Source organism: Penaeus chinensis, chromosome 32 (genome assembly GCF_019202785.1).
Source record: "Penaeus chinensis breed Huanghai No. 1 chromosome 32, ASM1920278v2, whole genome shotgun sequence".
In the NCBI taxonomy this organism is placed as follows: domain Eukaryota; kingdom Metazoa; phylum Arthropoda; class Malacostraca; order Decapoda; family Penaeidae; genus Penaeus; species Penaeus chinensis.
Window position 1 is genome coordinate 30,460,417 of NC_061850.1, and position 16,121 is coordinate 30,476,537.

The window sequence follows — 16,121 nt, forward strand, 5'->3', positions numbered from 1 at the left end:
GGGGGGGGGAAAGGGAAAAAAAAGGGAGGGGGGGGGTAAAAAAAGGGAGGGGGGGAAAAAAGTAAAATTTTTTTGGAGGGGGGGAAAGAAATTTAAAAGGGGGGGGGGAAAAAGATTTTTGGGAATAGGGAGGGGGGGGGAAGATGGGAATAGGGAGAGGGGGGTTTTGGGAAAGGGGGGGGGGATAGGGGGGGAGGGGAAAGGGAAAAAGGGGGAAGGGAGAGATTTGGGCCCTGAAAGGGGGGGGGGGAAAGGAGGGATTTTGAGAGGAGGGAGGGAGGGAGGGGGGAGGGGGTTGGGGCGACGAGAAAAAAAGGATAAAAGTGAAAAAAAACAGCATAAAAAAGAGGATAGGAAGGGACGGGGGGGGGGGGGGAGAAATGGAGAGAAATGGGGAGAGGGTAAAGGGGCGGGGGCCGGGGGGCTGAGAAAGGGAAAGAGGGGAGGGGGGGGGGGCGTGCAATGTCCCCAATGTAGATGCATGCCCCGTTGGGGCACGCCCTTATTAAAAAGTCCCCCCCGCGTATTTGGGAAAAACCCCGGCCATCACGCCTTCCAGCCGGGGAGCCGAAGCGACGGTAAGCCACAGCCACGCATCACCTTCGCCGTTTTTTTCGTGGGACTAATCCTCTCATTTCAAATTATTTGTATTAAATTGAAAAATTTTTTCGTATTTTAAACTGAAATAAATCCTGTTACGCTGAACTTCGGTTTTTTCGTTTTTTGGGGGTGCTTGACGCGCCCAAACCCCGGTTTTTCCGAGCTCAGGGGGGGGGCAAAATGATTTGTCAACTTTTTAAAAGGGGGAAAAGTTTACCGCACAAAAGGGAAATTTTTGTTAGTTTTAATGGGTGGCCCCAGAAAATAATTCAAAAAACACAAACGCTGGACTGAACAAGCAAACGACGGGGGAAATTATTGCTCATTAAAGGGTGGGAATTACATTGTTTGACGCACTGATCCTCCCCTCTGCATCTCCACGATTATCAAACCACTGCAATTTTTTTGTTATTTTTGCTCATGCCAATTTTATCGAACAAATTTTATTATATTGTAGCCCTGGCAACGAGGGGGCCCCCTCCTTTGCAGGGGAAGAAGATTTCGTTGTTACAAAAATTTAACCCGCCCCAGCAGTAATAAACACACACACAAAAAACACACCACACACCACACACACACACACACCACACACACACACACACCACACACACCACACACACACACACGCACCACAACCCACACACACCAAATACACACCCCACAAAACACATACATACCAACCCCACACACAACACACACACAAAAAAACACACACACACACGCAAGTACACCACACACCACCAACACACACACACACACCCCACACACCCCACACACCACACACCACACACACACACAACACACACACACCAAGAAACACACCACGCACACACACACACGCACACACACACACGCACACACACACACCACACAAACCACGAACGAAAAACACGCACAATACACATATACCACACGCACACGCACACACCAGCACACACCCCATACACGCTCACCCCGCGCGCACCACACACCCCCACACTAGTCCACACGCACATACAGTAGTCACACACACACATTCCAAGTCACACACACATACACTCAGTCACACACACACATTCAAGTCACACACACATACACTCAGTCAAAACACCCCCAATTCAATTTCACACACACATAACTCAGTCACACACACACTTAAAGTCAAACCACATACACTCGTCACACCCCCACACATTAAAGGTCACACACCATACACTCAGTCACACAACACACACACGTCTTCTTGAGAAGGGGTTTTCGGCCGGCGGGCCACTGGAAGAAAATTGCGGGGAGGAGGGTTTGACGAAGGATTTTTTCCGGGCGGCGCGGGGAAAATGGGGGGCCCCAGGGGTTTGGGGGAAGGCAGGGATCGCCAGGGCTTCCCCCGAGAACGACGTCGGGCGCTCTCGGGTTCTCCTGGCGGCCCCGTCCACGCTGAGGGGCGGCGGTTTTGGGGCCCGAGCATTCCCCCGTCTTTCCATCTCGGAATTTTTCATTTCAGGAGGGCCCCGTCCCTGCCCCCCCCCCCCTTTTCTCCAGACCCCGGGGCGGGAGCGAGGGGGGGCGCGGGGGGCGGCCTCCTCTTATCAGGGGTTCTTCGCGACGCAATTTTGGGGGTGGGCCCGGGCTACGTGTAGTGTCGGGGTGGGCGGCCCGGGTGCACGTTCCGGGGGGAGGTCTTCCTTGGGCGAGGCAACGGCCGCGCCTCTCCGGATGGCGTCTTCGCCTGAGATTCGCCTCCGAGCGCTATCCTCATCGTTGAAACGAGTGCCCTCACTAAGAGCGCGCCTCCGGGCACCCCCTTCGCCTGGCACGCGAACTCCGTCAGTGTCATCACTCGCGAGGTAGTTGCGTCCGTCGATATCGGCAGCGCAGCGCCCCTGGCCACCGCCCACACTCGAGGCTCGTCGGCGATATCTTACTTCGCCGTGTGCGCGTCTACGTCCTCGCTCACGGCGTCCGGGGGGGCCTTTGAGTTTGCGTCCTCGCCGCCCTTTCGCCGAAGGGCCCGTTTTGGCGTTGGAGCTCTGGCTTCGCCCAATACCTTTGCCGGAGCTCTGGCTCTCCCGGCCGTCTCCAGGGGCCTTTGACTCTGGAAAGGGGGGTGAGGCTTCCGCCGTTGGGGACTCGAGGTGGGGGGTCCCGGCCGCTTTTGACTTGAGGCGCGGGGCCTCTCCCCCCTCTTCCCACCGTCCGAAGAAGGAAGGCTCTGGCTGCTTTCCTGCCCTGGAGTAAGGCTTCGATTGCACCCCCCTGAGTGGGGTGTGGGAGCCCTTTGGCCTCTCCCCCCTCGATGAAAGAGAGGGTTACGGCCTGTGCCTTCGCTCGCTCTCCTGTTGCTCCCGTGGCCGTCGCTCATCGTGCAAGTGCGGGCAGTTGCTCCCGAAAAGGGGTACTTCTTTTTTGGGGGGGGGTTTGGGAAAGGGGACCTTTTGGGAGCGAGAGAGCCCTTGGGTGCCATCCCTGGCCTCAAGGGGGGTTTTCCTTGTACTGAGGCATTTCTTTCCGGGCCGACCTTCCCTTTTCCCCGGGCACGAGCCGACCGCCCCCCTGACGTCGACGTTTCCCCTGGGAGGGCCCCGTCTGCCTTTTAAACAATGAGCGGGCGAGGGGAGGTCCTGATCCAAATGCACCCCCCTTTTCCCCACGGCGGGGAATCCTCCTTGGGGAACAGGACCTACTTTCGGGAATCCCCGCCTCGCCGCACACCACCGAGTGGCGCTGAGCGTAGTCCTTCGCCCCTTTCCTCCGTCAAAGGGCGGGGTCCCGAAGCCGTTGGGCGAGCGCGCCCGGGAAAAGGGGGAAGGGGAACAGCGGCGTCGCTCTCTCGGCGTCTGTCGCGGCAGGGCCGACGGCCGCCCCCGTCGCATTTCCCCTTTCCCCCCCCTCTTGTTTAAAGGGTTTCCTTTTCGCCTTCGCCCATTTGGGCGTTGATCTTTCCCGGCGTTTTGTCGTTCGCCGCTGACGCCTCCGCCCCTCCTCCCGGGGCTTCTGACACGATCATGATTTGTTTGGAGTCTCTACCGCCTCTTCTCGCTCTCACCTCTCTCTCACTCTCGCCCTTCGCGGGTGTGCGCCCCTTTCCTCTCGCTCCCCACCACTCGCGCCCGCCCTGTCTCTTCTTCCTCTATTCCCGCCACCATCGTCCATCACCTTTTCCACGTTTCTACCCCGTTCGAGCCTGCCTTCCCCACTCCTGTCCTTTCTCCTGTGGCTCCTCGAGTCCTCCTCGCTCCTCCGGCCACTCCCTCCTTCGTCCCTCCTTCCGACATGGCCCCCGACGTGGCCGTTCCTCTCGGAGGCCGCCGCCACTTCCGTCCGCGCGCCTCCACCCTCTTTTCGCGGGACTCAGTCCCTTTCGCCGGGCCTCCCTTTGGTGCCACCATCTCGCTCGCAGGCCCTCGCCCAACGATGCTTCTGGTGTCCTCTTCGCGCGATTTACACTCGGCACCGTCTACACTTAACACGTTCTCCACACGCCACAGCTCTCTTATGCTAACACGGCGGCGGCGATGGACCAACTGCGGCGTGTTTGAGGCCGATTTTAATCTAGCCCCTTTTTTATCCATTGAGTCAAGTCTTATCTGAACTGTGGTGAAATAGCCCCGGGGGAAGGTTTTTCCGTCCCTCGTGGGTTTCCCAAAATTCCGCGGGGGCATCTGTGTCGCGCGTGTTTTGTAGGTGCGCTCCAGGAGGATTAGGTACACATAAAGGGGCGTGGGTTTTTATTCCCCTGAATAGGGGCTAATTAGCGCCAAGGCGCCCCCCTTAAAATACAAAGGGAAACCCAAAAAACCAATCGCACAAATTTCCTTTAAAAAAAAATTTCTCCCTCACGCGGCTCTCACTGCTCCATTTTCGCTCTGGCGAAAAAAACGTGATGCGCTGCGGAATATCAGCGCAATTCCCCCCGGGTTTGGCGGGGGCTCTTTTAAGGGGACTTCCTGCGCCGTAAAAAACCGCTCTTCGAAAAAATAATCGAAACGAGGGAAAAAGGGAAAGGACCTGTTTTTTAACCCCAAGCGGACGGGGGCTTTAGGCCAGGCCATTTTCCACGGGGACACCAGACAAAGACTGAGCTCGCCCCTTTACCTCATTATTTAAAACTTAAAACGGTTTTTCTGAAAGGGGGGGCGCGCGTGACTGCTCATTTGTTTGCCCCCCTTCCCCCCTCAGGACCCCCCTCGTCAGCCATTAATCATCCGCTGAGACACTCCCCTGGCAGGAATGAGCGCAGGTGTCACGTCTTTTCTTCCGTCAGCGATCCGCTCTTCCGGCTCCTCTTCCGCTTCCCTTCTCGCATGGAACTAAAATCTGCGCTTTCTTACCCACGAAGCTATTTTTTTTATCTTGTTTTCTATTGAGATGATGATGCAATCGACAGGACGGCGATGGGTGATGACAATTTGAAATTTGGTTTTAAAGACTGGGCAAGTCGGATTTGTTTAAATTTTTCTGAAATAGAGCGAAGCCAATCGGACATGTTGCATTCAGGCAATCCGGCCGACTTTCCAAGTTACAAATACTTACATACATATTAAACACACACGCGCACACACACATACACATACACACACACACGCGCACACACACATACACATACACACACACACGCGCACACACAATACACATACACAACACACACAATACACACACACACACACACACACACACACACACACACACACAGAGTAAATAAACCAATAAACAAACCAATAACCAGCCAGCTGAACGCACCAAATACCCCAAAAAGACCCGGGGCGGGAGCCATTATCCACGTCCGCTGCCTCTGCCTCCCCCCCTTTGCTTCTTTCATCCGGGCCTCCATTAGGGGCGCCCTGGCAACACTGGCGGTTTGCGCGCGCCTTTCCCAACGCCGCCCCCGCATTTTAGGGGAAATTCTTTATTTTTTTCGTTTTTTTATCTGTTTCCCGTTCTTCAAAATGTGGCATGGAGGGAATGGCAGCGGGGGAGGGAGAGAGAGAAAAAAGGGAAAAGGAAAAGGAAAAAGGGGGGAAAAAAGGGGGGGAGGGGGGAAAGGGAAAAAAGGGAGGAGAGAAAGAGAGGGAGGGGGAAGGAAAGAAAGAGAGGAAGAAAGAGGAGGAGGGGAGTGGAAAGGAGGAAGAGGGAAAGTAGGCAGAGAGAGGGAAAGGGTAGGAGGGAGGGAGGAATGAAGAATGGGCGTAAGGGGAGGAGGGAGGAGGGGGAAGAAGGAGGAAGAAGTTTCCTCTCCCCTCCCCCTCCTCTCTCTCTCTCTCTCTCCTCCTCTCCCTCTTCCCTCCCCCCTCCCCCTCCTCTCTCTCCTCCCTCCCTCCTCTTCCTCCTCCCTCCCCTCTCTCTCCTCCTCTCCTCCTCTCTCTCTCTCTCTCTCTCTCTCTCTCTCTCTCTCTCTCTCTCTTCTCTCTCTCTCTCTCTCCTCTCTCTCTCTCTCTCTCTTTAAGGACTTTTAAGCATAATAGAAAACAATAGTGTCGCATATATAATAGTATTTTCACAGTTTGCAAATAAAAAGTGAGAGAATCCCGTCAGGTGTTATGACAAACTTCAGATTCTGAAAATAGACGTAATTTGGAGTCCATGTAGCCGGATGTAAACTAACCCGCGAGGAAGTGACTCATTTAAATTTATCATGTGCCTAGGATTACGTTCATCATAGCGATTCAATTATATATCAGATGATTACTGTCATTAATTTGTCTGTGTCTTATTTTGAAGGTTGTTTATTTATTTGTTTAATTAGCCTTCCGTTTACACATACACACACGCACGTGGGTGAGAGCGCATATATATATATGTGTGTGTGTGTGTGTGTGTGTGTGTGTGTGTGTGTGTGTGTGTGTGTCTGACTCATGTATCTGTGTGTTTGTGTGTGTGTGTGTGTGTGTGTGTGTGTGTGTGTGTGTGTGTGTGTGTGTGTGTGTGTGTGTGTGTGTGTGTGTGTGTGTGTGTGGTGACTCATGTGTGTGTGTGTGTGTGTGTGACTCATGTGTGTGTGTGTGTGTGTGTGTGTGTGTGTGTGTGTGTGTGTGTGTGTGTGTGTGTGTGTGTGTGTGTGTGTGTGTGTGTCTGTGTATCTGTGTATGTGATTTTATATCCGTATGCTCCTGCACCTGTGTGTATTGTATGTACACATACTATACATACTCATGTAAGTAAGGAAAATATATGCCGCCTAACCTTTCCTGCACAGGGTATTTCATGCCTGCAGGCCCTGGCGAGGTTCTTTTAGGCCATTGCACACAAGACTTGCCTGCAACAGTTAGAATTCGTTTTTACTTGAAGAATGTTTTTTCAGATACAGTTAACGGTTAATTAAACCCAAGAAAAGATTTCTTGCTGACATTATGAAAATACGTTCGTGTGTGTGTGTGTGTGTGTGTGTGTGTGTGTGTGTGTGTGTGTGTGTGTGTGTGTGTGTGTGTGCGTGCGTGCGTGCGTGCGTGCGTGTACGTATGTGTGTGCATGTGCATGTGCATGTGCGCGCGCGTGTGTATGTGTGTGTGTGTGTGTGTGTGTGTGTGTGTGTGTGTGTGTGTGTGTGTGTGTGTGTGTGTGTGTGTGTGTGTGCGTGTGCGCGCGCGCACGTGTATCTGTATTTTTTATACTTGAACATAGTTCTTTGATACAAGTATAAAATTATATTAATGAGTATTAGTAACTCCTCAAAGCAAATAATGTAATTGACACGCCAAATATTTTCTTGCTTTGTGAAGTTAATAATTCTCGTCCCAACCCCTGCAAGTATTAGTATATCCGAACATCATAAAAAAGCTCCAAACTTATATGAATTCCCATCCCCACGGCTGAACCTCGCGTGGACAAAGCGTACCATGATCTCCCCTTCTCGCCACCCCGCCTCGAGCAGCACTTCGCCGGAACGAAGCGCAACCAGCCTCCTCCTCTCCTCCTACCACCGACTCACTATGACTTTCATCTCTTGTTTACCTCATCCATCGAGCCGGGCATTGAAGCACTTGGTCGTGGCAGGCAGCACCACCCGCCTGACTGACCTGCCCATCCTTTTGTTTGTCTGGTTATTTATTTAGATCAAATTCTGGTGGACAGTTTGCGTGTTTTTTTTTGTTAATTTTGTTGATGTTAGTATCACTATTGCTAATGTATGTCTTTGTGATATTGTTAATGATATTGGTGTTTTTTTATGTTGATGTGCGGGGTATTGTTAAGATTAGTATCACTGTCATCAGAAGCAATGGTAGTAATATTGATATGATTATTTTATTGTCCATACTTTATGGTTTGCATTTATGATAGCAGATGCCAAATTATGATTTTACAGACCTTGACCAAAAAAATAAATAAATATAAATAAAACCTAGTTGACACATGCTTTTGAGATTCACTATTAAGAGCATGATGGTACGCGTCCCTGGATATGTTGTTTGTATAATATGTATTCATCTCCATATATATGCATGTATGTTATCCATGTGTGTGTGCATGAGTGCTTATACATCATTTATTTTTTTACGTGTGTGTGTGAGTGTTAATGTTTATGCATTATATATTTCTTTACGTGTATTTACGTATATAAAGTATATTTCACTTTATATCCATTTTATTCATCGCATAATGTTGTTTAACCTCCAAGGAGGGAACATTGTGAAAGTAAATATAACAAGGACTTTCCTCTTTGTCCAATCCATTCTTGACCGTTGCAGATAAGAAAGGTTAAACACACACTGGATTTCATAAAAGACTTAGATGTGCAGCCACAGTATTTTTTTGCACGACGGCATCACTTTGGTAGTCTCTTTATGTTTTTTTCATTGATTTGTCTCCTAAAATGTTGATATGACAGGACGTAAAGTAGTTAATTATCCTTTTCATATATTTTACCAATGGTTTTCTTTAGACATTACTTTTCGAAAATAAAAAATGTTTTGTAAGTATTTGTAAAGTTATATATCGATAGAGAAGATACGCAATTTCCCGCCACTGATTAGTGCCTGCAGTGTTTTCGTTCTGTCTTCATTGTGTCAGAGCTTGAGGTCAGGTGTCAGCAGCTCTGCATCCGTCTTGCCAGCTTGCAGACTGATCTAACAGTTGAAGAGCAACAGCTGATGTCATCTTGCTTATTTTATTTTTTTTTTTTTTCTGTGTGTGTAAAGTTACGTTTCAAAGCAGGACCTTCACAGATTAGATTCTGACACATTTGGCACAATAGGAAATCGAGAAATTTTGTTCATGCTGATCTTACTTTGGTTGCTTAAGATGCATTAGTTTTCATTGTCGCTTTGATTGCCAGTCCGCTAAATCAGCCTTTTTTGTCCTTTTCCTTTCAGTTTTTGTAAATGAAATACAGACCATACTCCAGGTTTTTATTAGGAATGAATTATAAATGCATCGAAAAATAGGGTTTCAAATTGAACGTTGAAGGATTAAATAAATCTTACTGTACAAGGGGATTTGTTTGTATCATCTACTGAACAGGAGTAACATGTGGCCTACGTCTATATTTATTATTCAAACTAATTTCAGAAAAAAAAAACAAACATATAGGTCACGTTGTCGTGTCAAACTATGGAAACTCTTGATATTAAGTGTATGTCATTAGAAGAGGTATTGAGAAATGTATATTTATCTTGTGCATAAAAGGGGAAGGAGGAAGGAAACAAAAAGGGACAATGAGGTCAGACGAATTAAGTAAACTAATCGGGAAGATACAGGTTTACGTTTAATGTGTATGGCTTACCTAACATTGAAATATATTTCATTGGATGTTGGTACATGGGATCACTCAAGTTTAAGAAAGAGTTGTGCGAACAAAGTTCATTCACAGTGATAATTACTATCGGAATTAGAGGGAACAAATAGGACAATGCAACAGGTAATGACGTAACGTTTCAACTGTGATTCCTTCGCACAAGGTCGGTTCCTTAAGCTCTCGTATTATTTATCCGCATGCGTTACTTTGGTTATCTGATATTATGAAAATAATGTATGTATACTTTGTATATGTATGTATTCTCCAAAACATCGATTTGAAAGTTAATCATTCCATGTGCGGTATTGATTTTCTTATCAGGTAAAGAGTATATCGACCAACCTTGCTGAGTGGGTTGTTGATCTGCAACTTGTGACGCAACTTTCGATCCCCCCTTCCTCTCTTCATAGATCAGATGATGAGGAGGAAAACATGATAAAAGTGTCATGTTTTGCAGGACACACCTGCTTTATCAAAATAGACCCTTGCATAATGCAGGTTAGAGATTGGACCTGCGTCACTTTCCTAGTCCTTTTCTTCCGCCTTGAGATGCGCGGGGTGTTGAGGGCTCGGAACAGGTGTCGAATCTCGGACCGATTTTCTGATTGCCCTTTTGCTTCTTTTGTTCCAGGATGGGGTCGCGGGAGGATACGTCGGACGATGAGATACAGGAGGTCTTCATCAGGTAGGAAGAATTTGAAAACTCGTTTTGTATCTATCAATTTGCACGATTTGCAAGAGTTTAGGGGTATTAATAAATTGTAAAAAAGGAGAGAATGCATTTTTAGGGAGACTAAACTTCACCAAAGCGGCGCGCGGATGTTGTGCATAGTTTGGCAGGCAAAACCTATTAGAGATGGATAGAACCCAAGTCAGGACGAGCAATTATTTCTCATGTATAAATTGCCTCAAGCAATCTTTGATGATGGAAGAGTTATGGCTACCTTGGGATTTGCATGATTTCGCCTGGCCTAAAATAGCAATAAATTTACCGAATAGCAACCACATCCTCTCTTTTATGAACTGATCCAGGAAGTTGCAAGAAGTCGTAGGTACATGCAGACTTTCACCCCTAAAACAGGGTCCAGCTTGCAAGTATAGAAAAGGGTTTATTCGAACAAAGGGGTGTGAGACGAGTGCTTCTGACCCCGCGATGGGTTCTAACACCCACGTGGTCGGGGCCGCCTAACTGCATTCTGGAGGACCGAGGTAACTCTCTGATAATTGCGTTGTAGACTAAAAGTGGCAGGGTAGACTGATAGTGATGGTTTAAATTGATAGTGACGTTTTAAACCGACAGTGACGTGTTAGACTGATAATGACGCTTTAATTGACTGTGACGTTTTAATATTGACGTCTTATACTGTAAATATATTTGCTTTGGTGGTACGAGACCTGATATATGCATGGGCAAGAGTAATTTCTACTAGATGATTATTCATAGTACCTTCATGGATGATTGTTCGTTTGTTCTTCAGTCAGATAACGAAAATAAAATTGTCCAATAAACTGAAATCATCAAAGATCTACGAATGATAGATTATGAATGGATGGTGGAAATATTTATACACATAATTGAAAATAAGTTAAAGCATTACCCCAAAAAAAACAAAAAATGATTTCCAAATAGACCTCGAAACTATTGTCCCCATCTTCCAATGCCCTTTTTTCTGTTATTTGCGAACGCATATAATACTCTGTGGATCACAAAATATTTCTTTCTTTAACGCCCCCTGTGCAAGGTCATTGAACCTTAGTTGCGGGGGTCCTTCCGAAATCTCATTTTTGTTTCACTTGTTCGTTTTTTTTTTTTTTTTTTTAATCTGGTGTTGATTTTTTATTGTTTGTTTGGTATATCAGTATCATGAAGCCACGAATATTGGTGTTGCCGCGTTGTTGTCATGGTGTTTACGGTGGTTTTGGTGTGTTTCAATTAGTATATAAGTATACGTGTATATGTATATGTATATATGTATATGTATGTTTATGTATGTATATATGTATATGTATATTTATGTATGTATATAAGTATATACATATGCATATGCATATATATGTACAAGTATATATGTAAGTGTATGTATAAATGTGTATATTTATACGTATATATATGTATGTATATATATGTATGTATGTACATATATGCGTGTGTGTATATATATATATATATTATGTTTATATATATATTATGTATATATATTATGTTTATATATATATTATGTATATATATATATGTACATATGTGTGTGTGTATGTGTGTGCGCGCATGTGTGTGCGTGTGTGTATTCATGTATATATATATGTATATATGTATATATATGTATATATGTATATATATGTATATATGTATATGCATATATATATATATATATATGTATGTGTGTATATATGTATATATATGTATATATACACACATATATACTCACTACTATATAAGCTTACTAAAAATAAGGTAAGGTCACCAGAGCCCGCAAGCAAGCACTCACTTAAAAATCAGAACTTTTATATGATACAGTTATTAATATTGCAATTATCACTTTTGTTTCTTCTTGTTCTTCTATTACTACTATAGTTGTTACTATTACTACTATCATTACTAGTACTACTACTAATATTACTATTTTATTACCACTGCTATTATTACTACTAATAATAATACAACTACTAATACTACTACTGCTGCTTCTGGTATTACTACCGCTACTACCACTATTCCTACACTGCTACCAGTACTAAAATTACCTGACGCAGTTACGTTGTCATTATCATCTTCACTATAGTTAAGCCTAAAGGGCCTGAGACGAGCGGGACAAAGGAAGGGGAGGAACCCTATTTTCTGTCTTGTTTATGGAACTTTCCGTAGCTGTTTCTGCGGCCTTGTTGGGCGCGCACACACACACACACACACACACACACACACACACACACACACACACACACACACACACACACACACACACACACACACACACACACACGTATATATATGTATATATAGATAGATAAATAGATAGATAGATAGATAGATAGATGGATAAAGGGGGTAGAAGATAGATATATTCAGTGTTTAGATGTGCTTCAAATTGGCTCTCTCTTTATTCTAATGTCCCTATGAATTAAGATAACCGATTTTCATTCAGAAAATAGAACAGACATCACATCACATGTTAATTTATACACTACATATATTTCTATATTACTTGTGATTTTATAACGCCCATTTTCCTACACTAAAGATGATAATTGATTTAGTTTTACATGCATTAGAAGAAAAAACCCACAACGAAGTGAAGAGTATGCCAAACCCACAACGAAGTGAAGAGTATGCCATATATTATTATTTTATAGATTTACATAATAATATTAAGGTATTTCATTGTTATATTATAGATTTACGTAATATTAAGTCGAAATGCCTTAATATTACGTAAATCTATAAAATAATAATATATGGTATACTCTTCACTTCGTTGTGTTTTTTTTTTTCTACTGCATGTAAAACTAAATCTATATTAAGAGTCAGTGCTCTGTTCTTGTTTCGCGTGAAATGTGGGTCTTCCTCTTGTTAAGGGCAGCAGTGCGGGGTATGGGCGTAGTATGAGGGGAATTGTAAGTAAGTCGCTGAGAAGTGGCTTTGAGGATTTTTCCTTTGGATGTTACGTCATGGGGAGAGGCAAGATTAGTCATGAGATCAGTGATAAGGATGAGGTGGTTATTTATTTATTTCCTCGTGTTTTAATGTTTATGTTACAGATACACAGAAGCATGCAAGCACACACGCACTCATTCAACCCCTCCTCCGCACACAGATACACACACGCACACACACACAAATATATGCACATTTTCACTTTTTTTATGCGGGAGATACTTTAGTTGTTTGGTTGCAATAAGAAAGAAATGTATTTTTTATAATTTCAGCCATGTATTTGTTGGGAAGCACTTTTTTTGTATTGATAACTGACAGTCGTTCATTCATGCCTTAGTGCCTTGATAGCACTGTAATTCGTAAGCAACAGCAGGAGTCCCATTATCAAGATAGCTCATTCATTGACTCCATTTAGTAGATATTAAAGTCTGTTAATATTGTTACCCTCAACAAGACGATTTCGTCATCATATACACCCTTATCATCATTTTTTTGCGTCCGATCTTTACCCCCGTCACACCCGTGGCTGGCTCGGGCAAAGCCGTCCTCCGCCAGCCTCCTCGACTGAATGGCACTGAGGGGGAGGCTCTGGCAGGGAAACGGGCGGCGGCTGATCCCGGCGAGGCGGATCCGGAGGCGATGAGCAGGGTACTTTCCACTCGCGGGCGGTTGGCAACGGAGGGGGTAAGCGGAGGCCGGGCGGGCGTGAGGAGGGAAGCGATCGCCTGTTGCCGCTCTTCGGGTCGGCTGGCGGGATGGCGGTCCCGGGTGTCTGGCGGGCTACGCGCTCTCCTTATCTGTCTCTCTCTTTCTCCCGCTCTCATTTTCTTCTCCCTTTCTTCCCTTCCGCTTCTTCTATCTCTTTCCCTTTCTCTGTCTCTTTCCTTCTGTCTATCTGTCTCTTTACTTCTGTCTGTCTGTCTCTTTCCTTCTGTCTGTCTCTCTCTGTCTCTCTCTCTCTCTCTCTCTCTCTCTCTCTCTCTCTCTCTCTCTCTCTCTCTCTCTCTCTCTCTCTCTCTCTCTCTCTCTCTCTCTCTCTCCTTTTCTTCCTTACTTCCTTTCTGCCTCTTCAGTCTCTTTCCTACTTTGTTTCTTCTGCCTCTTCCTCTTTTTGTCTGTCTTCATTTCTTCTGATGTAGCAAAAAAAGAAAAAAAAAGAAAAAAAAAAAAAACAGTTTGCCGTTTGCACATTCTCGTCAATATACATTCTACTGTACTATTTATAAGAAAAAAAATATTGTGCCAGTAGGTTTTTGTGCCTGAGTGGGATTAACCTTAGTGTTTATATCATTTGGAAAGCACGAAGCCAGTATCCTGGAGAACACGTGCTTCAAACGCTGTATTTATCGTGATGGATTGGCAAACCCGGTATGGCTTCATGTGCTCTGTAAGATATTGTTATGTTTTGGGAATTAAGCGTTATTTTTTCTGCATTTCGGGAAGAGGGAGAAAAGGCTATTGAGGCAGCTGTGATATGGAAGGCAGTTGAAGGGAGGAGAGTGGACAGGGTGAGGAAGAGTGGAAGAGAGGGAGAGGGAGAGGATGAGGGGAGAAGGGAAGAGAGTAGAGAAAAGAGAGTAAATATGAAAAGGAAATGAGAGAGAGAGAGAGACAGAGACAGAGACAGAGACAGAGACAGAGACAGAGACAGAGACAGAGACAGAGACAGAGACAGAGACAGAGACAGAGACAGAGAGAGAGGGGGGGAAGGGGAGGGGGCTGGAAATTGTTAATAATTTTACTGTCAAATTAATTATTATGATTACTAAATTTGCGTTTGGTGGCTTTTCTCTAATAAATCGGAATATGATACCTTATTTTGTTAAAATAATAGGAAAGCTATTATCTAACGCTCGCCAGGTTAAATCACCATTCCAAAAGACTAAACAATCGGGTACTCAGATTATTTATTTAGTCTCTGTGTATTTTGCAAACACGGAAGTAATTTCAGAATAAGTGCGCGTTAGAGAATTACACTGGAGCGGATTACAGAGGATATGCATTACCAGGCTTCGGATCAGCTGACGAGTTGGGCGCGACTCCTAAAATGGCGGGAAAACTACTCGAACTTTCTATTCATTTTGTCTTAGTTGAATTATTTTTATGTTTTTGATGTGTGTGTGTGTGTGTGTGTGTGTGTGTGTGTGTGTGTGTGTGTGTGTGTGTGTGTGTGTGTGTGTGTGTGTGTGTGTGTGTGTGTGTATGTGTGTGTGGTGTGTTATATATATATATATGCATGTATATAGTTATGCATATATGTTTATATATACATTTACATACTGTTAACATATACATACACATACTGTTAACATACACATACACATATTGTTAACATATACATAGTGGTGAACTGTTAACCGTGTAGGTGGTTATGGCCGAGGTGGTGGGACGTGGTTGGTAGTAATGAGGCTCAAGGGGCACGCGATCGAATGATGTTTCGAAAACACTGGGTTGAATTTCTATCAGTCTCGGTCTCCCTGTTTGTCTATCAATAAAAATAATTACCTCATCACAGCACAAGGTAGGAGACCTTTGTTTTGCTTTGGACAGCAATGCATACATGTATATACACAAGGTACATGTAACCTGGTAGTTCCACTTCTGTTTAGTCTGTTGAACCCAAAAATCAATTTTTTTTTTTTTTTCCAAGAGCATTCTAACGATAAGGAACTCATTGTTGTTACTAATAAATTCGATTCTTTTTTACTTCTGGTAATTATCAGTATCGAGTAAATTATACAAATAATTATGTATCTAGCAACATCTGACAGGGCACTCTCATTGACTGAATGTGATGACGCAATTATCTCTGGGCCTTTTTATCTGACCCGGTCAATTTGTGCGATATTTAATAGCAAGTGTTTTTTTTTTTTCAATATTTCTTTGAGAATGGCCCAATAATAACAGTGGTAGAAAAATAAACGAACACGAAAAACATGTAATGAATAAAGGCAAAGAGGCAGGGCTTAGCTTGGAAGTTGTCAAGACGGAGTGGGGTACCTGTTGCGTGTGTGTGTGTGTGTGTGTGAATCGATAGAAACAGATATATACACTTTATATATAATCCGTTAATAATGATTAAATATAGCTATAAATGCATGCGATATATATATAACCTATTAATAGGCGTTATTTTTTGTTGTTGCTTTTACGTGGGAGCTGACGGAA

The 16,121-nt window shown here is 44.7% G+C and overlaps 1 protein-coding gene across 1 annotated transcript in view; it reads right to left on the reverse strand.

Moving 5' to 3' along the window:
- LOC125042498 (atypical protein kinase C-like) overlaps positions 1-16,121 on the reverse strand; it is an 89,827-nt gene that overhangs the window by 24,842 nt on the left and 48,864 nt on the right. The window contains exon 5 of the mRNA XM_047638140.1: positions 2,642-2,663. Coding sequence (XP_047494096.1) covers positions 2,642-2,663 — 22 coding nt within the window. The remainder of the gene's footprint in view (positions 1-2,641; positions 2,664-16,121) is intronic.